Here is a 23,186-nt window from a genome sequence, read left to right as displayed (position 1 = left end):
GAGGGCCTAGGGACCAGGGTTTACCTGGGCAGCCCGAGAGGAAGTGGACTCTTCCCTCAGTTTTACCTCTCAGGAAAGCGGGGTGGGAACAGGCCTCCTGCCTGAGACCCACAGGAGATGACCTAGTGGCTTGCTCCCATCTGCTCCTTGAGCTGGCACCCACAGGGGCATGCTTGGAGGCATGTTATCTTCCACTCCCTCTAATACACATTTCCCCACCTGTACCCACATGTGCCTGCACATACTTGTGTGCACACAGGTAGACACAGGCACACAGGCACAGTCTTGGCCAGTCCTTAGCCCATGAGCTCTTAACAGCCCTAGGCTAATCCTTTGGGCCCTCTCTAGAACTCTCTGTGACCCCACTTTCTTCTTTCCTCCTCTCCAACCTGGCTGCAGTATTCTTATGAAGGGATGGAGATCAACAACCTGCCCGTGGAGTTGACAGTCGTGTGGAATGGGCATTTCAACATTGACAACCCAGCTCAGAATAAAGGTGTGGAAGGGCTGGGGCCTGGCAGGGGAGGGAGGGGAAGGGACAGGGTAGAGAGGGAAGGAGCCACCCTGCATTCTCGCAGGTGTCATTCTGCCCCCGCCTCCTGGTGGCTGTCCCTGTCCCTCTGAGCCCCTCCCTCACAGCCTCTCCACCATCTGTGCTTCTCTGTTACTTCTTGAGCATGGGCTCTGTACAGCTTGACCCGGGCTGGTGGCTTCTGGGAGGAGGTGGCGTGCAAAGGACTTCCTGGGAAGGGCTGCTGAGTGCTGAGTGAACAGAGTTCCCAGAGCTTCCCATTTCAGTCCCTCTGCTCTGGCCTGGACTTTCTTTCTGGTTCTTTTTTGCATCAGAATGGCTAAGGGGGCAAAGCTGCCTTTGTGCCCCATTGCTCCAGGCTGGGACTGCACTCTTTGTCCCTCTCTGGCCCCCTCCTGTCCCCACTGCCGTTCCCAAGCACCCCTTGCCCTTGCCCTTCCCCTCTGCAGTTCACCTCTACAAGTGTGGAGCCATGCGCGAGAGCTGCGGGCTATGCCTCAAGGCTGATCCAGACTTCGCATGTGGCTGGTGCCAGAGTCCGGGCCAGTGTACCCTGCGCCAGCACTGCCCTGCCCAGGAGAGCCGGTGGCTGGAGCTGTCTGGTGCCAACAGCAAGTGCACGAACCCCCGCATCACAGAGGTAAGCCGGGGTCGGGCCTCCTGCTCCAAATGGACAGGCTCCAGGCTGCTGCGCCACACCCTGCGGAAACTGCCCAGCCGTGGTGTCAGTCACCCAGTGGTCACCGGGTGGACTTGGTTGCTCCTCCTGGCTGGGTGGTACCCTAGTTTTCCTTCATGGCTTCCCTGGAAGCTTAGGCTTGCATCAGAGACTCTTGTTGCGGCTCGACTGTCCTGTTGGAATCTCCGAGGAGCTGGGTCAGGAAGGACTCAGTCCTTGCCAGCCCTTTCCTTTGTCTCTAAGAGCCTCGGTGGCAAGGCCTGAAGTTCCACCAGTGGCACCCTCACCAAGTGTCAGCCCGTGATTGGAGGTTGCATGGGCGTTGGGGCACAGCCCGGCTCTGGGGAGGTGAAGAAGGTCACAACAGAGAGGCCTTCGAACTCTGCCAAAACAAGCCCTGAGCTGTAAGATGGAGCACAGTTTAGGGGGACCAACGGGACACAGGCCATGGAGCGAAGACCCAGGGAGGAACACAGGGAAGAGCTAAACATGCAGACACTGGGACTCAGAGAACAGGGTTTGAATCCAGGCTCCACCAGCTGTTTGTTGGGTACCTAGATGTGGCTACTATCTCTACACTTCACCTTCCTCACATGTGTGGTGGGCCTCAGCATCCCACTTACACGGGAGTTGGAAGAATTTCATGCGCACCTGCAGGCAAGGTACCTCGCTCCGGGCCCAGTGCATGGGGATCTCACCAGACTCCTCCTCACTCATCATCATTGATAAAATCATTCCCAGGGATGTCTAAGCCAAGGAAATCACTGCCCGTGGAGTTAATTTAAGTAGTCCTGTCTCTTCTCCTCCAACTCCTCTACTCTTCCAGCATGGCCAGAGTCCCTTGCTCCCTCTTAAAATAAAAAACAGGGCTGCATCTCTCTCTCCACATGCTCCTCCCCTGTGGCACCATGGCATCTGTGCCTCCAGCTCAGGGCTTAGCAAACAGTAGGTGCTCAATACCTCTTTACCATTGTGGATGCTGATCAGGATTATGAAGCAGCTGGAAGAGGGGGAAGGAGAGAAGATAAAGACTCAAGTCTCTGCCTCAGTGAACAGTGAGGATGAACTGGTACAAGGCTTTGTGCACATTTTCACAAATGCACACAGTATATGATCACTTAACAGTGGCAGGCAAAAATATAGGCCATATATTTGTGTGATGGCTAATAGTTGCACCGCACCTTTATACCCCTTACCTTGTCCAAACAACCACCTGTTCTATTGGAGTCCCAGAGCTGCCGTCACAAGGTACTGCCAACTAGGCAGCTTGCATGACAGAAATGGATCATCCTGTAGTTCAGGAGGTAGACAGTCAAGGTCAAGGTTTTAGCAGGGTCGGTTCCTCCTGAGGACTGTGAGGGAGGTATCTGTTCCCCATCTCTCTCCTTGGCTTGGAGATGACCATCTTCTCCCTGTGTGGCTTCCCATTATCTTCTCTCTGTGCATTTCTCTGTGGCCAAAGTTCCCTTTTTCATTAGATCATATTGTACCAAAGCCCATCCTAACGGTCTCCTTCAAATTTAATTGCCTCTGTAAAGACCCTGTCTTTGAATAAGGACACATTCTGAGACACTGGGGCTAGGACTTCTCCCTGTGACTTTGGTGGAAACACAGTTCAAACCCATAATGTCTCCCAAGGCCAGGGTTATCATCAGGTTATTATTCTCTTCCAGACAGAGGCTAATGCTCAGAGAGGCACACATACTCTAACCAAAGTGTCAGTAACATGGTCCTGAATCCCAGGTCTCCTGAGTAATGTTCTCCTAGGTTATTGTTCTCCTCCACTACAATGGTAAGACTTCACACCCCCACTCACAAATTGTGCATGTGCACCAGGGATGTATGAAAGCAAGATTATGGGTTTTGTGGATGAACAGCCTCACCCAGCAAAGCAGCCCCTTGGGGTGGCCCTCAAAATGTGCCCCATGCTTCAGATCCTTTATCCTCCACCTTCCTGGCTGTACAGGCTCTGAGAGTTTCTCTCAGTCCCCACTTCAGTCTCTTGCATGGTAGGAATCTAAACAGTTATTCTCAGACTTGGAGGAAATATTTGCAGAATTAACCTACAGAATGATCTGGGATAGGAGGACAGGCGGACCTCTCCTCTCCCCACTACCCCCAACCCCACACTGGGGCCCATGTCCTCCCTTCCCAGTCCCCACCCCTCACCCTCACACCTCCTCTGTGGAATGGCTCCTCCCAGAGCCCTCAACAAGAAACCAACCCAGGGGGCTGCTGTGTATGGCAGTGTGTCTGATGCTATCGGTGGAACTTGCTTTCTTCTTGGCCTGGGTCCAAGAAAATCACAGAGAGGAGATGGCAAATTAAACAAATCTCCCTGTGACAGAGGCTATTTACTGTCTCCATACTGGCATTGGCCCTAGGGGAACCTGGGGAACTAAGGAGTGGGCCAGAGATAAAATTCCTTTTTCAGTATGACAAGCCAGGGCTAGAATATCATGGGGACACCACTGCCAGGAGCCAGTGGCACTTTGGGGACTGGCCAGGCAGACACTTGGGAAGAACACAGACTCTCCCTCCAACCTTCCCCATGTCTGTCCACATCCCTCTCATAGAAATGGGCCTGTGTCTCCAGGGAAGCTGTTTTTCCACTGCAGTGGGAATACACTTATACACAGGCTCACACCCTGCATGCGTTCACTGACAATCACACGCACCCTCACGGAGATGTGTAGGAGGTGGGAGATAGCTTGACTGTGGCAGGTAAGCAGTCTCACCTGGAGAAGTTGCCACTTGGTGGGGAGAGGAGCACAGCCTAGTTTCTTCTGCTTCCTCCTTCTTTCACCCTCACCCCAGGTTGGAATTCCCACTTGTGGCCCTGCAGGGTTGAGGAGAGTAGGATATGCTGGAAAGGAATAGAGATAGAATCTCTGGGCTCCTTGCATTCTAATCCTGCTGACATTGGCTAAGGTCCAGGTGCTGGTGCTCATAGGTGCCAGGAACGGAAGCATGCCCTTCTCTGGCCCATGAAACGCCAGGATGAGATTGTGTTAACTGTACAGCCCCCACCTCAAAGCAGGCACTTGGATGTTGAGTCCTCACATTTTAATCATGGGGTTTTGACATGGATTTAGGAGAGAAAGCCAATACACTTTGACCTGTGTATGAGGATAAAATTGAAATTAAACCTAAATCCATGTGGTACCAGGCCAAACAGCAAAGGCAAAGGAGTTGTGACAAATGCTGATAACAATTCCGGAAAGATGTTTGGACAGTTGTAGGTTTTATTACAGTGACAATGCAAGACATAAAGATTGTAATGTTACTGAAAATCCCACAAGGAGGAGTGAGACAGACCTGCTCCTAGAGACTCAGGATCGGAGGAGGAGGGGGCTGGGAGTGGGAAGGGTGAGGGACAGGCACAAAGAATTGTTGCCATGTAAGTGTCACAAAGAAGGTATCTTGGAATTTAAGTGGAGAGAGGAAGAACACAGGGTTGTGGGGCAGTGTCATTTGAGAAGCATCTTGAGAGGTGGGTAGGGTCACATAGGTATAGAGGGCTCTGGGTGGATAGCAGGGGTTTTTATTTTCCTTGAGAGTAGAACCAACACAAGCAAATGCTAGAAGGCATGAATCCCAGTTTTCTATGAATCACCCATTAGCATTGCTGGTCACGTTCCATCCCCTCCTCTCTTCTTCTATGAAATGGGAAGATGTACCATAGGCTTTGAATATTGTTCCTAGGGACACACACAAACACGGACTGTTTTCCTGGAAGCTACTATACATTGATTACCACAGGCTTTGGGTGCCCTTGGGGACTTCGAGCCACTCAGGGACTCCGGGACAGACGAGAGAAGAGCCAGCAGCCTCTCCTGGCCTCATCAGCAAGTGAGTGATGGCAGTATCTTGGTGTCTGTTTAATTACTTCTTTTCCTGCCTCTAGATAATCCCAGTGACAGGCCCCCGGGAAGGGGGCACCAAGGTCACTATCCGAGGGGAGAACCTGGGCCTGGAATTTCGCGACATCGCCTCCCATGTCAAGGTGGCTGGTGTGGAGTGCAGCCCTTTGGTGGATGGTTACATCCCTGCAGAACAGTAAGTGAAGTTGCCCAAAGCACAGGAGGAACAGGGGAGGGAAGACAGGTTAGTATTAGGGATGTCCTGGTCAGCAACTAGGTGCTCTCAGAGCTTGTTGTGGGGGAAAAAGGAGAATCACCCTAATATTCTAGAGTTGGAGGGCGGACTCCCACAACTCCCTGCGTGCTCAGCTAGCTGGCTGCCATACTGGGGAAAGTGTAGAGAGGAAAAGGAGAAATAGCTGGGAGAGAAAGGTGACCGTTACCTACTTGGGGTATAAGGCTGCACGGAAGGAAGGGAGACAAAACAAAATGAAAATCTGCAAGAGAAGTATGAGTCCAATTCCTTCTGCTCTCCCCAACTTCCTACTCATATCCCTCTGCCAGCACTGATCCTGTGCTACTCTCTGTGGAAACTGACAATGAAATTCACACCCACTCTCAGGCTGTGGGTGCCTTAGATTATTTTTCTCTTTGAAAGTCTGCTGGCCCACTGAATAGGTCATTCAACAAATGACCCTGACCTGTAACCCATCTAGTAGAGGAGGTTTGTGAATCATGCATGGCCTTGTAAATAAGTAAGCACCATCTTCCAGCCCAGCAAACACAACTATGAAAATGTTTACCAGCACTATAGAATCTCTATTCCATACCGTCTTTGTTGCACCTCCTGGAGTGAAATCTTGTCACTTGTGCTGTATGCATAAATTATTGACTCTTCGCAAGGCCTCCCCTAGGTATGTGAGTGCAGTTTCCATTTCTGCTTGCTGGGTCTTGCCTAGGTTTACTGATTCTGAACTATCACTACTGCCATCCTCAATTGCTCCTGATTTCCATGAGGTCTCCCCAAGATGCTCATAGCAGATCAGATGGTTTAAGGATCTAGTCTTGGTAGGACTCACCTCTCTGGTCCATCACCAGTTAGTTACCAAAAGATCTTTCTATGGCTCTTTCAACTTTCTGACACCTTTCTGGAATGAAACCAAACTAGGCCACTGCTAATATATTGTGATTTGAGGAATTTTAAATATCCTACTTTGGATTTACATATCCAGATATCAAAAGTATTATGAAGCCACATGATTAAAATAATGTGATACCAGTTAGATCAGTAAAGTAAGATAGAGGACCCAGAAAAAGAATGCTGATGCATACAAATTTAGTTTGTAATAGAGGTGATATTTCAAATCACCCAAGGAAAGATCATTCAATAATTGATGCTGGTTAACTCCCCGGAAAAAGTACAATAGCAGATCCTTATTCCACATTATACACCAAAATAAATTCCAGATGGATTAAAGAGTTACGTTTAAAAAATGAAACTGTGAAAGGATTAGAAGAAAATGCAGGTGGAAATTTACTTGATTTCAAGAAGGCAAACTTGTGCAAAGTATAACTGCAACAGAGGAAATTATAAAGAAAAAGATTAGGGGATTTGAGTACTTAAAACCTTAAAACTTGTGCATCAAAAATCATTGCAAGCAAAATAAAAATGTGAATGATAAACTAGGAGTCTGGTTACATCCTATTACAGTTAATAAATACTTTTTCTTTATATATAAAGAGCTTTTATAAATAAAAGGCAAAGATCACAAAATGATCAAAGAGCTTGAACGTACAATTTATGAGATTAAAAAAGAACCAAAAGTCATACAAAAAATAAATGTTTAACAGCAGTAGTAATCAATGAAATGCAAATTAAAACACTAGGGAGTGGTTTGTGAAAGTTAATGACCAGTGCAGGAGAGGCATGAGAAGTAGCTGACTCCTTCACTCATGGTGCAAGGGGAAATTGGGACAAACTTTCTGGAAGGAGATTTGGAAATGTGGGTCAAAGGCCTTTAGCCTGGCCATCACACTTCCAGAACTTTCTCTAAATAACCAGAATACACAACTATTTATTTTCAAGAATGCTTATTTCAGCCTTATTTATAATAGTAAAAACTCAGAAGTGATTTACATGTGTAAAAACAGGGAATTCGTCAATTCAATTAATTATTGTATAAGCACAGGAAAGAAAACTACACAGCCATTAAATCTGATATTATAGAAGAATCATGACCAGGCATATACTCAAAGTGTATTAAGTGAGAACACAGGTTCTTGGAACACAGGTTACCAGCATAATATAGAGTTTCGAATCAGTTTCGTAAAAGAAAATTAAGACTGGCCACAGAAACACCAAAACGTTGACACTGGATATTTCACGTGGGTGCAAGGCAGTGTGGCATGGTACATAGGCAAGAACTTGGACTTTACAAGGAGATTCCTGGGACTGGAGCCTTGGCTCTGCCACTTACTAACTGGGTGAATGTGAGCAAGTTGCTCAACATTTTATTTGCCTCTATTTCTTCATTTATAAAATGAGGATAATAATGGCATCTACTCCATGGTCTTATGGAAAATTACATTCTGAATGGTACAACTGGGGGGTATGTAAATATGACAAGTGCTTTTATGTACTTTCTATTTTTTTTAAACACCAAACATGCATTAATTATGTGATCTGGATAGCAAGGTATTACTTGTTCTGGAACCTTACTCAAAAGTCGTTTCTAAGAGAAACATAAAACATAGAAGCCACAAAGTAAAGAACAACCAATTTAACCACACAGGTGCTTTTAAACTTTAGTGTGGCAAAAGACATTGGAACCACAGTTGAAAGATGACAAGCAAGGAGAAAATCACCGCAATATTTATAACAGACAAAAGTTAATACTCCTAATTCAGACAATCTATCAGCAAGAAAGAGGGCTTCACCAGAAAAGTCAAAGGAAAGGCTATATGAGATTTTAAAAACACACCCATGTGAAAAAATATGAAACCTCACTCATAATTTGTGAAATAAAAATGAAAATTAAAATGAGATTACTCCCCATTGGATTGTTCATATCTGGTGTTGGCGAAAGAGCAGACCATCGATAGAAGTGCCTGGTCCAGACTTCTTAGAACGTTATTTGGCTCTACCTACCAAATATTAAATATGCAAACTGACCCAACAGTTTCCCTCCTTAGAAATCTATCCTACTATACAGTGCCTAAGGATGTGTGTGTCAGTTGGTTCATTTTGCAGAATAATTTGGAGTAGCAGAAAAATCAGGACAACTAAACGTTCAATAGGAAGATGGTTGTGTAAATGATAGTGCAATCATCAGAGGAGACACTGTGAGGCTGCTGAAAAGAAAAATGTCAAGCTGTGTCTATAGAGATGGGAAGGAAGGTCCACGCTATTGTGCTGAGCAAAAATGGAAGTGTTTATAGCAGTGGATATGTTATGTTTTGCTTTTATTTAAAAAAAAAACATATATCTTTCCTTACATATGTATGTTTATAAGTGTAATTGTATATATATGTAAAAACACATTTATGCTTATGTGTGCCTGCATATGAAATACAAATATAAATATACATATGTGTGTATGTATATGTGTGTATGTGTATGTAAAGATATATATTGGGCAAGTTGCCTAACTTTCCTTTGCCCCAGTTTCTTCATTTGTAAAATGAAGAATACATATACATACATACATAGATATATGTACACATATATATTTATATATTATGTCTGCAAAGATATATATATACACACACACTTAAGTTTTAAGTATATATAGTTTTAAGTTTTAAGAAGAATGAGGCACTCACTTTTTACTGCCATACTCTGTACTGTTTGACTGTTGGATTATTTTTAAAAAGGTATAAACAAATTTTGTAATCAAAGCAATAAAAATTTTTAGAAAGGAAAAAGTTCACACACGCACATACACACTCACTCAATTATCCCCTCACCTGGCCTGGAAGCTGGGGCTGGCTGGGAAGCAAAAGCACTTCACTGAAGCAGCCCAATCATTGGGAGCAGAAAGCTCCCAGGTGGGGACCAGAAAACTTTAGGTCGCTCCAAATTCTGGTTTGACTTGCTGCAGCCTTTGGGTAAGTCACTTTGCCTCTCTGGACTCTGCCAGTCCTATTCCCCAAGGGTTTTGACTAGAACATATCCGCCAGTCTAGTTGACAACTGAGTAGATAATCATGAATTAGAGACTGAACATCTAGAGTCATAACAAAGGGACCCTCTTCTAGGCTCGCTCAAAGGAGATCCCATAGGTCAAGTTTCCTCACTGCCTGACAATTAAGGAGAAGACCCTGCTAGGAGGAATTAGGATATCTTCTCCTTCCTTCCCTACCTGGCCATCCCTGAGATCCTACTGTGGAGAAAGGGACCTGGGTAGATGCTGTGGGGTGCAGGGTCTTGGCTGGAAGTCCTGTGACCCATGGAATTTCTCCTATCCTCCCCACAGGATCGTGTGTGAGATGGGGGAGGCCAAGCCCAGCCAGCACGCAGGCTTCGTGGAGATCTGCGTGGCTGTGTGTCGGCCTGAATTCATGGCCCGGTCCTCGCAGCTCTATTACTTCATGGTGAGTCTTGACCAGCAGTGATCTGGCTGGGTAAAGACCACAGAGCTCATTACCATGATTGCTGGGCCCCTCTAGAGCTCTGTGGGCAAACCCAGGGCAAGGGCCTGCCCTGCAACCTCCTTCAGTTCATGAGAATCCTGTCTGATAGTGAGTGAGAGCACAGCCTTTGAAGTCTGGAAGACCTGGATTCAAATCCAGACTTTGCTGTGCCTGGCTGTGTGGTTTCAGGTAAGTTGCTTTAGCTCTCAGGGCCCAGAGTCCCCAGATGGGTACATGGCAGTGTGGCACAGTAGGTAGGCAAGAGCTTGGACTTCACAAGGCAACTCCTGGGATTTGATCCCTGGCTCTTCCACTTACTAACTGGGTGAACGTGGGCAAATTGCTCAACACTTTGTTTTTGCCTCAGTTTCTTCATTTATAAAATGAGGATAATAATAGTATCAACTCCATGATCTTGTGGAAAATTACATTAATGTATTTATGACTTCTAGTATCATTTGTTTTATTATTTCTGTGGTTGCCACCATTGTTCCATTTTCTGACCTGTTCCTGCACACTCATGGCCCATTGTGCCATCCTATCGCCCTCACACTTCTCCCTCACCCCAATGTCTTAGTCTGTTTACTGCTGCTATAGAAGAATGTCTGAGACTGGGTAATTGATAGAGACGAGTCATTTATTTGATTGCTTGTTCTGGAGGCTGAGAAGTCCAAGATCTAGGGGCTGCATCTGGCAAGTGCCTTCTTGCTGCGTCACCTCGTGGCAGAAAGTGAAAAGTCAGGAGATTACATGCAAGAGAGCATGAGCGGAGAGGGTAGAACTCCCTTTCATAACAAACCCCCTCTTTGATAACAAGCATGTTCCTGTGATAGTAACATTAATCCATTCATGAGGGCAGAGCCCTTGTGAACTAATCACCTCTTAAAAGTCCAACATCTCAACACTGTTTAATTGGGGTTTAAGCTTTCAAGACATGACTTTGGAAGATGCATTCAAACCATAGCACCCACCCACCATTATCCCTATTTGATGACCTCATTAACCCCTGCCCACCACTCACCTGCATCCCCAATGCATTTCCCTCTAACCACACCATTGCCCCCTACCCACACTATTGCCCTCACCTCTCTCACCCTAGCACCCCCTTCCCCATTCCATGGCCTCTCTGAGGATCTCTCCCCAGTCCTTAAATTCCTTCCTGCCTGGAACCTCTCATCAAAGGCTGGCTGACAAGTAGTTCTATGGGACAGAGGCTTTTGGAATCTCTCAGCCTTGTGATTATGGAGATGGTGGAGACATGAACACACTCCCTGCCACACACACCCATCATTTTAAAAACTAAACCTCTCAGATTAATGACAGCTGTAGTGGTATAATTTCCTCATGATTCTGAGCTGCTTTTGGAAGCTGGAAGCCTGAAGTGATGGATTTTATGCCTGGCCATCAAATGCCCTGAAATATGTCATGGGGAATTTGGCATTCATTCTCCTTCCTCTCTCTCTCCCTCTTTCCTCCTTTTCCCCCCATTGCCTCCCTCTCTCTCTCCTTCCTTCCTCTCTCCCTTCCTTCCTTCCTTCCTTGATCCCTTTCTCCCTCCCTTCCTTTCTTCCTCCTTTCTTTGCTTCCATCCTTCCTCCCTCCCTCCTTATCTCATCTTCCTTCCTCCTCCTCCTTTCTTCTTCAACTGACAGCCATTGATCTCCTTACACAATGCCTCTCACTAGATTATGTAATGAGTGCTTGTTTAATTGAGTTGGATTTTATGACTTGATGGTTCTGGCTGTGGGGGTTAGGATGAGGAATAAGTTCCAACACAGCACCTCCCTCAGGAGGCCCACAGTCTAGAAGGGGAGGTGAAAGCAATTGAGCTCCAGTGCTTGACACAGACTTGAACGTGGTCAGGGCCAAATCTTAGAGAAACATGAGTGTAGTGCGGCACCATGACTGGGACTGCAGCTGCAGCTGCATCTGCTCCACCTCTGCTCTCTGAGGGCCAAACACCCCCCGGATGCAGTTGGCTGTCACTGAATGCACATGGGAATTCATAAAATGAGTATAACATGCGCATATAATGGGGTTCATGGAAGAGTCATTTTCCTTATTTGTTTAGGATTTGTACCCACCACCTTCTTCTGAAAGCATATGACGGAATTTCCAAGGGGAACCCAGTAGACATTAAGACAACTAATGAGAAATGTACATATATATTTGTATATAAAGTATGCATATGTGTGTGTGTATATATATATAGTATATGATATAGACATAGAGACAGAGAGGGAGAGAGAGAGAGAGAGATGGAGAGAGGAGGGATGACATTCACCAGGTATTTGCTAAAATTGGGCAAGAAATCTGGCTTTGAAAATTCCTAGCAGCCAAAGTAAAATGGGAGGAAACTGCTGCATGGCCAAAGCAAACACTGGACTTCCTTGGCCAGCCACTGCCCAGAGCAGCTTTCCATCCTGAGGTTCTTGGCAGTGATCCTGAATGATAAAGTGGACAGGGCTAGAGCCACCTCCAACTTATTAAGCTGATGGCTTCTTTTGAACCTTAGCTGCCTCTGCCCTGCATCCCCAGTCAGGCCTCTCACTCCTGTGGCTCAATCAAGGCCACCACCACCTGGCTATCCAGCCATATCTCCACGTGGCCTACCCAGGCTGTCAGCTCCCATAAACAGTGCATCCTCCTCTCTTGCCCGTTCCCATCAGTGGTCCATTCCCTAGGCCTGCAATCCTGCTGGACTGTGGCTCAGCATGCGTTCATTCCTGACATCAATCCATCACTATGTCCTGGGTCTTCCTTTTCCCATTCTCTTTGCCATAACAATAGCCTCCTTAAATCCTTCCCTTGTTTTTCTCCGTTGTAATCCATCTACCATCATATCAGCTTCCACCTCAAGAAGAGCCAAGGCTCCCCTCCCTGTAAGACATTGTCCGGGCTCCTCTGTCTGCTTCCCCATTCAATCCTATTTTGCCAGCCTTTGCATTGCTTGCCACCTTACCTTCTCTGTCTCCTTCTCCTGGTTGCACGAGCCGTATCCCCCTTATTCGTCAAAGCTGTGCTTGGGACCCTGTCCTCGGTCTGTGAATGCACAGTCCTGAGCTGTGGATACCCACAGGCCCTGCGCCTCACCCCACTTCCTGGGACTCCAGACATCTGCCTGCATCACACCACTCAGGGAGTCCTCTTTGCGCCCTGCTCCTCTTATCAAACCAATCTGTCTTGGGAGCCACTTGCCTTGGCCAGCCACCTGCCCAGAGCAGGGTTCCTTGGCAGGGACCCTGGAGGACACAGTCGACAGGGCGAGAGTCACCTCCGCCTCATTAAGCTGATGCTTCCTTTAAGACTCTCTGCCTCTGCTCTGCAATTCCAGCCAGGCCCCCACCGCTGAGGCTCCATCAAAGATCAGCCCAGGACCCTCCTTTCTTTGGGAGCCCCACAGTGCATAGGCAGCGCTAAACCTCCCGACACAGGAGAGTCTCCTGGGGCAGGACGGGCATTAAACAAAACACCCTGGACCTCTCCCTGCCTCCTGCCAGGACTAATTAAACCCAATGCTATGGATCCTGGGTAATTCTGAGATGCAAGCTGGGCTGAGGCCCCCGACCTAGGAGAAAGGGCGTTTCCTGTGTGGCTCCTGTGTGCCAATGCACTCAGCTCTCTGCTTTTATTCTTAAAATAAGCCTGTGTGCTACACATTGGAAAGTCCCATCTGCCCTCAGGAAGGGTCCAGTCTTGCCTGTGTGATTGTTCCTACCCTGTAGAGGGGTGTGATTGAATTTAGGGCATTAAGGGAGGTTTCCTAGAAGAAGCTGGAGGGAAAGATGGGATTTGTATAATACAAATAGAATATAATTTTCCATGTGGATCTGAAGTGGTGGGAGGCTGTTCCCAGCATAAGGTCTGACAAAGTAGTACACCAAAAGATGGAACAGGAGGGAGAGGGAAGAGGGTGGGTGGTGAGGAGGAGAGGCCGAAGCAGAGGCAAGTCAGGACAGATGACAGAGGTTGCCACAGGAAATATGCATTTGTCTGGTGGGTCCCTGCAGCTCAAAGATTTGTGTCACTTTTCTACTTAAGGGACATCTTTGAGGAATGGCTCTGGTGCCACATGTTCACTTGGGAAGACTTTTAGGGAGGAGAAATAGTGCTAGGGACCTTAGTCTCTTTCTCTGGCCCCTTGCATTTAAGGGTTGTGTCATTGAGGCCCACCCCCATTCCTCGCACAGTTTCTAGGGATTCCAGGTGGGAGTGAGGGACAGAGGTCCCCATGAGCCTCCGCAGGGGGTGAGAAGGGACAGAACACTGTCTATCACACTTTCCAGAATCTCCGAGCCCTCATGACCTTCTCGTCTACCAGGAAGCTTACAGGTGCACTCTTTGGGCCCTACACAGAAGCCTCTAGCTCCCCTGGAGTTCTGAGACAGCCAGGAAGCTCTTTTCCCAGGACTTGGGGCATGTTGGAGAGACCCTTTTTAGTACCAAGGCTAGAGGGAAGACTTGTCCTCTCCGACAATCAGGCCAGACTCCAATGTGTGGGTTTATTCACCAAAAACCAAATGCCAAGGCCAAGGGGCCCCAGATTAGCACTCTGGGCTGTCACTAGCTGTTCCTAAAGGTCTCCATGCAGGGAATGCTTTCCCCCTTCCCTCCACCTCCATTCCAAGTGAAGGAGGTGGCAAATAATGCAGAATTTGATTTCCCGTGCAAACTCACCGTGAAATATTTATGAAGCATGGCTTGAATAATTAATAGCTTCTCACAACTCTAAAACATGTATCCATAACATCCTGTCCCCACCAGTGAGCCCCTTGATAGTGCCCCAGCAACACCTGCAGGAATTACTGACTTCTACCCCTTCTAAGAACCCTCACCCACAGGCTGCCAGGGAGCACCAATCCCCATCTATTTTAACTTCCCTGAGTTCAACTCTGTCTCTCTAGGACCATCTCTGCATTGAAGCCTGTGTGTACAATCTCTCTCTCTCTCTCTCTCTCTCTCTCTCTCTCTCTCTCTCTCTCTNTCCCTCTCTCTCTCTCTCTCTCTCTCTCTCTCTCTCTCTCTCTCTCTCTCTCTCTCTCTCTCTCCTTTCCTCTCTGGGAAGGTTGGTGGGGTTCCTTTAAGGTGGGGCACAAGTACCATTTGAAGAGGTACTGCAAGTTACAGAACAAGAAAACTGCCAGGAGCCTTGGAGATCACCACTTTTTGGCTCAGCCCCCTGATTTTGTTGACGAGAGAGGTGAAGTGTCTTGTCCAGAGTCATACAGCGAGATCCAGGCAGAGCTGAGAAAGGAGGGCTCTTTCTGCAGCCTCACCCCACCCTCTTCCTGGTCTCCAGTTGAGCCAAAATGATAAGCTATTCCTTGGCTTGGCCCATGTTACAGGGATGCTAGACCTGGGATCCAGAGACAGGGTGCTGGGACCTGGTGAGGCAGGTCAGGAACTGTGGTCTGTGTGTCTCCCCACCTGCGTGCCCTGATCCTGGACCTGGAGGCGCATGTGCCAGGTGATAGGGAAGCTCCAGAGCTTCCCTATCAAAGCATCTCCAAGGGGAGGTTGTCAGCCTGCTCTGAGGAACTGAGAGGGTTGACTTTTGGTGCTGAATTCTTTAAGGAGGAGGTAGCTGGAGAAAGGAGAGAGAAATCTTCATTTAAATGCAGATACAGACTTCTCACCTGGGACTGAGGAAAGTTTTTCCATTAAAATGCTAATGAAAGAACAAACTGCAACTCCAAATCCCCAGCTGTCAAGAGCTTTTTTCTGCCCTGCCCCCAACCCGGACTCCTCACTGGTCCCATTCTGGCAGAGGGCTGGGGGCAGCCCTTGAAAGCAACTGACTCTTTTCTGCTTCTCTGAGTTTCCCTGGGGCTCTCACTTCCCATTGCTCTGCCACTGGGTGCTCTGGGCAGCTCTTTGTAGAGACCTGTGGGAGAGACAGTTTACCACCCAAGAACAGAGCTGTAGGTTGGAAACGGGTTGAGAACTGGAGCTCTGGGGTCAGATCTCAGTTATGCCATTTTTTAGCTTGTGACCTTAGAAAACTAAGTTAACACCTCTAAATCTCTTCTGTAAAATAATAATGCCTACTTTATAGAATTGATTGGTGATTAAATTATATATGTATGTGTATAGGGATATACATATAATGTGTATACATATACATATTATAAGATATAAATTATATATGTATGTGTATATATCCCTATATACACATACATGTATAATTATGAAGACATATAATCTGACACTTAAAAAATAAGTACATGGCAACTATTAGTATTACTAGTACTAAGGTAGGTATGCAAACTCTCAGGGTCTGGAGCATTACCTATCCATACAAGCCTAAGAAAACTGTCCTGGTCCTCTGGGAGACCACGATTACCAAAGATTCCAGAAAGCAGCTTGGGGGAGTGGGGTGCTGCCTCATGCCTGCCCAGAAGCCTCCTCCACCCCTTCCCAGTTGTGTCTCAGGCCACATCCTTTCTACACAGACACTGACTCTCTCAGATCTGAAGCCCAGCCGGGGGCCCATGTCCGGGGGGACCCAAGTGACCATCACAGGCACCAACCTGAATGCCGGAAGCAACGTGGTGGTGATGTTTGGGAAGCAGCCCTGTCTCTTCCACAGGTAACTCAGAGGGCCCCTTTCTGCAGCACCAGAGGGGGAAAGGTTAGACAGGTAGATCACTTCAGGGTAGTTTCGTTTTTATTGCAGAGAGTTGGGAGGGTGTAACCACCTGACAGTTTCTTCTTGCCAGCTGCACAGATAGAGCCAATTTCCTGAGACAGCATTATTGCAATAGAGAAAGAATTTAATCGATACAGAGCCAGCTAAATGGGAGACAGGAGTTGTATGATTCAAATCAGCCTCCCTGGAAATTTGGAGACTAGGATTTTTTAAAAGATAATTTGGCAGGCAGGGGGTTAGGGAGTGGGGAATGCTGATTGGTTGGGTTGGAGATGAAATTGTATAAAGTTGAACCAGGATTTTCTTGCTGTCTTCAGTTCCTGGGTGGGATGGCAGAACTAGTTGAGCCACATTACTGGTCTGGGTGGTACCAGCTTGTCAATCAGAATTCAGGATCTGAAAAGTATCTCCAACAGTGATCTGAGGTTTTATAATAGTGATGTTATCCATAGGGGCGATTGGGAACATCTGGAATCTTGTGGCCTCTGGTTGCTTATGTGCCTCCTGAGTCATCATTTTTGATCTTGTGGCTAATTTATTAGTTTTTCAAAGGTGTGCTCTCTGATCCCCAGGCAAAGAGGGGGTTTGTTTAAGGAAAAGGCTATTATCATCTTTGTTACAAAGTTAAACTATAAACTAAATTCCTCCTATAGTTAGCTTGGTCTGTGCCCAGGAATGAACAAGGGTAGCTTGGAGGTGAAAAGCAAGATAGGGTCCGTTAGGTCAGACTTGCACTGTGGTAATTTTTCTATGTCAGACTTTCCTCACTGCCATACTTTTTGCAAAGGTGGTTTCAATCACCTTATGGCTTGGAAGTACTCCTCCTGCCTAACAAAGTGGACATGCTCTTTGGGAGAGAATTTGGGCTCAAATTCTCTCAAAGTCTGGAGACCTGTCTGCCCTCCCTTCCCTGGATGGGCCCCATATGCTTCGTGGCCCATCAGTTAGCCCTGGTGACCCCATAGCACCCACTCTGCAGAACCCTATGATACCCCAGAATGCAATTTGGAATCTACAACTAAAGCCCATTCCCCAGGGTCAGATGCACTCTGGGAGCTGCAGAGCCAGCTGGACCTTCTCAGAGATGATAGGCACAGCAACCCAGCAGCTGAGGTTGAGCCTACAAGGCCAGGTGACCTTGCCTCCCTTGATCCCACTGTGCAGTCCCAGAAGGGCACACCTGCCGTGAACTGGAGCCTAGGGGATAGGAGCAAGGCAGGAGGTGCATTCAGTGAAAGACACTAGGCAATGTGGCTGGAGATGCTCCCTCAGCTGGCCTAAGATTCTCTAGAGAGGATTTTCCCTGAGAGAGATATGCTGAGGGTTGTGACAATTCCCAAGTCAGACCCGGCCAGGCCTGGCATCAGTAGTGTTAAAGAAACAATTATTCTGACACTTGTTAAAATGGCAAGAAAGACTTAGGACGATTGCAATTGATGTCAAGACTACTGCAACAGGGGAAACAGATGGGGCTCAACTCCAACTACTGCAGAGACAGCAGGGGGTTTATAGCCAATGAGCAGAATAAGGGGCTCAGTGAATGAAAAATCACTAAGAGGAAACATCAAGGTAGGTGGACTCCTGCTAAACCAACTTAACATGATTCTTGCTGAAGGCAGGCCAGGGTGATCAGATATCAAGTACAGGAGGATTCTCCCCAAACAGACTTAGCCAGATTCTTGCGAAAAAACGAGGCTAGACAGGCCAAAGACAGACCCAGGGATGAGGCCCGGTTGAAAAGAGGGCTCAGAGGAACCTGTCTAAAGTTTGGCCAAGGAGAGAGTCTTTGTCACCGGATCTCCAGCTTTCTATCTGAGAGCACCCAGCCATGGCCTCTGAGCACCCTGACATGCAGGGAGCAGTGTGGGAGGGCCCTAACTCAGGACCTCTGTCCTCCTCAACACTAGGCACCCAATGCTGTGTCTTCCTGCCCTCCAGGCGATCTCCATCCTACATTGTCTGCAACACCACATCCTCAGATGAGGTGCTAGAGATGAAGGTGTCGGTGCAGGTGGACAGGGCCAAGATCCACCAGGACCTGGTCTTTCAGTATGTGGAAGACCCCACCATCGTGCGGATTGAACCAGAATGGAGCATCGTCAGGTAGGAGCTGGCCCAAGTAGACCTTAATGCTCCTGCACCTCTGTTTCCCTTCCCTGACTCTCGAAAGCCAAGGAGAGTTCTGGGGGCCCAGTTCTACTTAGGGAACTGATAAACTGGAACTGGTTCCAAGTACCCCCAAATCAGACCTTCCTACTGTGGTTCCCTCCTTCCACTGAGAGCACCTCTGTGCCAAACCCAGCCTGGAGGCCAAGCTCCTATAACAGCAAGAACCCACCTTCCCCAGTTCTGGGACAGGCACTGTGCTGGAGGCCATGTTCCCATGCTGCAGTGACTGCCGGGGGTGCCAGGCTACTCTTCTCACTTCTGGTAGACATAGGTGCTAATCCTGGTCCCACCTTCAGGCTGAGGGGTGTGGAAGAAGGAGTTAGATCAGGCCTGACTACTCCTTGTAGTCAGCTTACATGGGGGAAGCTGTGTCCTGAGCCTGGAGGCCCCATCCAGATACCCATCCTCTCTGCTCCTGGCTGCCTGCTTACATTTCTCCTCCCCTCTGCTGTAACCTCCTCAAGGGTAGAGTTTAGGTCTTGTTCCCTGCTTTTTCCCAGTGCCCAGCCAGATGCACTGAACACCTGTCTCAGAGGGAGGGGACCAGGCATTGGAATGTTGGTATAGAAAGGCCCTGGGGCAGGGACTTGGGGACCTTCATTTACCTTGGGCAAATTGGTATTCTTCCTGGGCCTCTGCCTATTCAGCGATTCATCCGGGGATTTTGAAATCCCAGGATCTCTAGGGTCCCTGGAGTGGTATGTCTCCCATCAGGGGAGAAGGGGTAGGCACATGGCATGAGTCTGCCTTTCCAGGCCCTGGATAGCACATGGGAATGAGAAGATGCTGCAGAGGGCACCCCATGCAAGGCTCACAGAGATCACTGGGAAATCACTGTAACAGGGGCAGCATGGGAAGGGTCTCAGCCCAGCTCCACTGCTTACCAGCCCGGTGACCTTAACAGTTATCTCACCTCCCTGGGGCCAGAGTCCCTCTTCTGTCCACTCTCGCATAGGCAGCTGAGAGACTGAAGTGAGATGCACATGCACAGGGCAGTGCCTGGCTCCGCCCCCTCCCCCTGCTCCCTGCTGGGTCCAGGCCTCTCACTGTCTGCTTCAGTTCTCAGGGGTGTGGGGCTGGGGGAGTGAGCAGGAAGTACATGTAGAAGTGGTCCCCCGGGCTGAGGCAGAGAGCAGGGATGTGTCCAGTCCAGGGAACAATCTTTTTTTAATCCAGGGATCGGCAAACTCCAGTCTGTGGGCTGAATCTGGCTAGCCACCTGCTTTTGTAAATAAAGTTTTATTGGCACACAGCCATGCTCATTCGTACATGTATTGTCTATAGCTGCTTTCTCACTATAACAGCAGAGTTGAGTAACTGCGACAGGGACCATATGGCCTGTAAAGCCTACAATATTTACTATCTGGTCCTTTACAGAAAGAGCTTGCCACCCCCTGCCTTAAGCCCAAAAGAAAGACAGCCTTTGCCTGCTGAGATGAGATTTGGCCATCCTCAGCAGTTACTTTATAAGGCCCAAACCTTCTGAGCTTTAGCCATGACCTTAAGGCAGATGAAGACCAGAAGGCACAGAGGGGAAGGTCGTCTGTAGAAAGCCATACCAGGATTTGGCCCCAGGAAGTTGATGCAGCCCTTTGTGACTTAGTCAACAAACTTTGCAACTCTGCGAAATTCACAGCCTGGTATAATTCAGTTCTTCTTTGTGTCATCCTCATAGAAATAGAGGTGTCACCCTTCCTGGCACTCAGCTACCGTTCCTGCATCATGCTCCCACTAGGAGGGAGGATGGAGACAGACATGTTCTGGGTCTGCCAGCCAGCTCCAGGGCTTTTCTTTAAGTTAATCAAGTCTGAGGATGGAGTGAGGCTCTGCTCTTGTGAGCCACCTGGGTTACTTGTGAACAGTGATGGTGGGCGTTTGATAAATGTGTGTTGAATTGGTGATTGAGAGGACTGGGAAGATGGCTAGACACCAGAAGGTCATCTATAGCACTGTCGCATGTGCAGGAGCCTCTCTGAGTTTCACAGAAATCTTCCTCTGTGTGTGCACACACGTATGTGTGTGTGCGCATGTGAGCAAGGAGAGAGGGGGAAGTAACTGGCAATATGAAGACAGGCAGATGGATAGATGGGTGGAAATGAATGTGGGTGTGTGTGTCAAGGATTCTTTACTCATCAACTTATAGCTAATTAACTTGCTAAAGCCTGTTTTAGATAGCAGGATTCTTCTCAAAGATGCTCCTTTGATTGGGGATCAGGCTATTTCTCATTTTTCTTTGAGTAGCCCCCGGAGGACACAGTCCACTACAGTACTGCCCACCACTTTATGCCCACTTCTCAGCTGCCCTAAGGACGGGCACTGATGTCCAGGTTTCTTTTGAAAAGCGACACAAGATGAAGCTCCTAAGCCCTCCCTGTCAGCAGTCCTGTGTCCTCCCTGTCAGTGGTCCTGTGCCACCCCAGGGTGCAGGAGACCTGAGTCCCAGAGCGTTTCTCACTTGCATTCACATTTGCATTCATGGACCCTCTGCCTTTCCCAGATCTCAGCCTGATCAAAGCCTCCAACATGGAAACTTGTAAAATGATTGCCCTGGGGGAGTAAACTGTGCTCAGCTCCTGGAGGATGTGGTGGGGACAATCTGGAGCGAGGCTTTCATGAGGCCAAAGCTAATGTCTAAAAAATCCCAAGATTAGCAAGGACCAGGGGAAGGATGGAGGAAGAGACACCAAGGGGTTGCAGAGAAGCAGCTGGCACAAACCAAAAGGTCTTGGAGAGCTAAGGGGACTGTGCTGTTGACTGGGCCTCCACAGGGGTCCATGCTCCCAACAGACTCAGCAAAGGATGGCCACAGACATCTGGTCATTACTGTCCTCCCCTTGGCTGCCGAGATGCTCGTCGTCATTACTATGCAGTCAGCTTGTCGTCTTTGTCCCCAGGAACATTACCCTGCTGCCTGGTTGTCACTGTCCTTATTGTTGTAGCTCAGTCAGTCATCATTGTAGAGTGCCATTGCTCTTCCTGAACTTATGATTTACACGCCTCCTTCTTTCTTCCTGCTCAGTGGAAACACACCCATCGCCGTATGGGGGACCCACCTGGACCTCATACAGAACCCCCAGATCCGTGCCAAGCATGGAGGGAAGGAGCACATCAATGTGAGTGCAGGGCTGATGGGGTTCATGGAGGTTACCCACACGAACGTGTGGGTCTTCCCAAGTACTGAGGCGACTCCCTGCCCATACACTGATAACCCACAGCCTGTGACACCCTTGAATACTTGGATAGTGGGATGGGGGAGAAGATGTAAGGGCATTTTTACTTCTTGGGGTACAGGCATGGAGGAGCAATTACTTTTGGGGTTCCCAGGGTTTTATACCTTTACTCTTTCATTCTTCCAACACTAGCCATTGCCACACCCACTACAGGCAAAACCGGAGCTGGGTGCAAGCTATAGCGCCTATTCCTTGAGGGCCCAATTGTGTGGTCCTGACTCATCTCTAATCCTCTTGTCAACCCCATGCTATCCGATGACATCCAGGGAGGCCTGGTACATGTACTGGGGCTGTGAGTATGTGGAGATATTGCATAGGCTCCGCCCTGTGGCTCCTCCCACAGATCTGTGAGGTTCTGAACGCTACTGAGATGACCTGCCAGGCACCCGCCCTCGCTTTGGGTCCTGACCACCAGTCAGACCTGACCGAGAGGCCCGAGGAGTTTGGCTTCATCCTGGACAACGTCCAGTCTCTGCTCATCCTCAACAAGACCAACTTCACCTACTATCCCAACCCAGTGTTTGAGGCCTTTGGTCCCTCAGGAATCCTGGAGCTCAAGCCTGGCACGCCCATCATCCTAAAGGTGGAGTGAGGGTGGTAGGAGGTGGGGGTGGGGAAAGGAGGGGCTGCTGCATGGAAGGGGATGTTCAAGTCGCAGACTCCAGTCATGTTTTTCAACCGGCATCTCTTGCAGAGGTTGCAGTATAGCCCAGAGTGTGATAAATGTTCTCTCTGAGTTTGTACTGGGAAGAAAACTCTCTTTATGGGCCGGTTCTATCCAGGGAAGGCAGATGCACCTTGGCTATTTGACTCTCAAGCTTTTATTGTCCTGAAAGTCCAAGTACTGGTAGGTCAGGCTCACTGCTTCCTCCGAGGCAGCCTTGTGCGAACCACAGCATAGGGCCTCCTTTGGAACATGGGTCACAAGTTAATTAAAGTTCATGACAACTTGAATCAATCGGTAGTGACTGACTCCAACTCTGCATTGAGAAGGATTCTGAGGCTGCATTTGGGATAAGCTGAAAGGAATACTTTGATAACTGATTACCCACTGGGAGGAAGAGGCAATGGTAGTAGTCGTGCCACGAATATTTTTTGCACTTATTACCAAAGGTGGCTTCTTCACCAGCTCACCAGCAGGATAGGACCTCCAGGTGGGAGGACATGAGAGCCAGCTGGTAGCTGTGGTCCTCACTCTGGGATGGGAACTGGGGCTTTCCCATCTGTACAGGGCAAGAACCTGATCCCGCCTGTGGCTGGGGGCAATGTGAAGCTGAACTACACTGTGCTGGTTGGGGAGAAGCCGTGCACCGTGACCGTATCAGATGTCCAGCTGCTCTGCGAGTCCCCCAACCTCATCGGCAGGCACAAAGTGATGGTGAGACTGGGAAAACCCCATCCCGGATGGAGTGGGCACTAGGGATGTGGGTGTG

At 48.4% G+C, this 23,186-nt stretch overlaps 1 protein-coding gene across 2 annotated transcripts in view; it reads left to right on the top strand.

Moving 5' to 3' along the window:
* PLXNA4 (plexin A4) overlaps positions 1–23,186 on the top strand; it is a 519,820-nt gene that overhangs the window by 440,083 nt on the left and 56,551 nt on the right. For both annotated transcript variants that reach the window (XM_025379046.1, XM_025379047.1), the window contains 9 exons: positions 400–496; positions 982–1,172; positions 5,119–5,270; positions 9,549–9,666; positions 16,158–16,294; positions 18,293–18,457; positions 21,543–21,636; positions 22,097–22,336; positions 22,985–23,131. In XM_025379046.1, the coding sequence (XP_025234831.1) occupies positions 400–496; positions 982–1,172; positions 5,119–5,270; positions 9,549–9,666; positions 16,158–16,294; positions 18,293–18,457; positions 21,543–21,636; positions 22,097–22,336; positions 22,985–23,131 (1,341 nt within the window). The remainder of the gene's footprint in view (positions 1–399; positions 497–981; positions 1,173–5,118; positions 5,271–9,548; positions 9,667–16,157; positions 16,295–18,292; positions 18,458–21,542; positions 21,637–22,096; positions 22,337–22,984; positions 23,132–23,186) is intronic.

This window comes from Theropithecus gelada, chromosome 3 (genome assembly GCF_003255815.1).
Source record: "Theropithecus gelada isolate Dixy chromosome 3, Tgel_1.0, whole genome shotgun sequence".
NCBI classification, from domain to species: domain Eukaryota; kingdom Metazoa; phylum Chordata; class Mammalia; order Primates; family Cercopithecidae; genus Theropithecus; species Theropithecus gelada.
The sequence above is the reverse complement of the archived record's forward strand: the minus strand, read 5'-3'. Positions and strand labels throughout refer to the sequence as shown.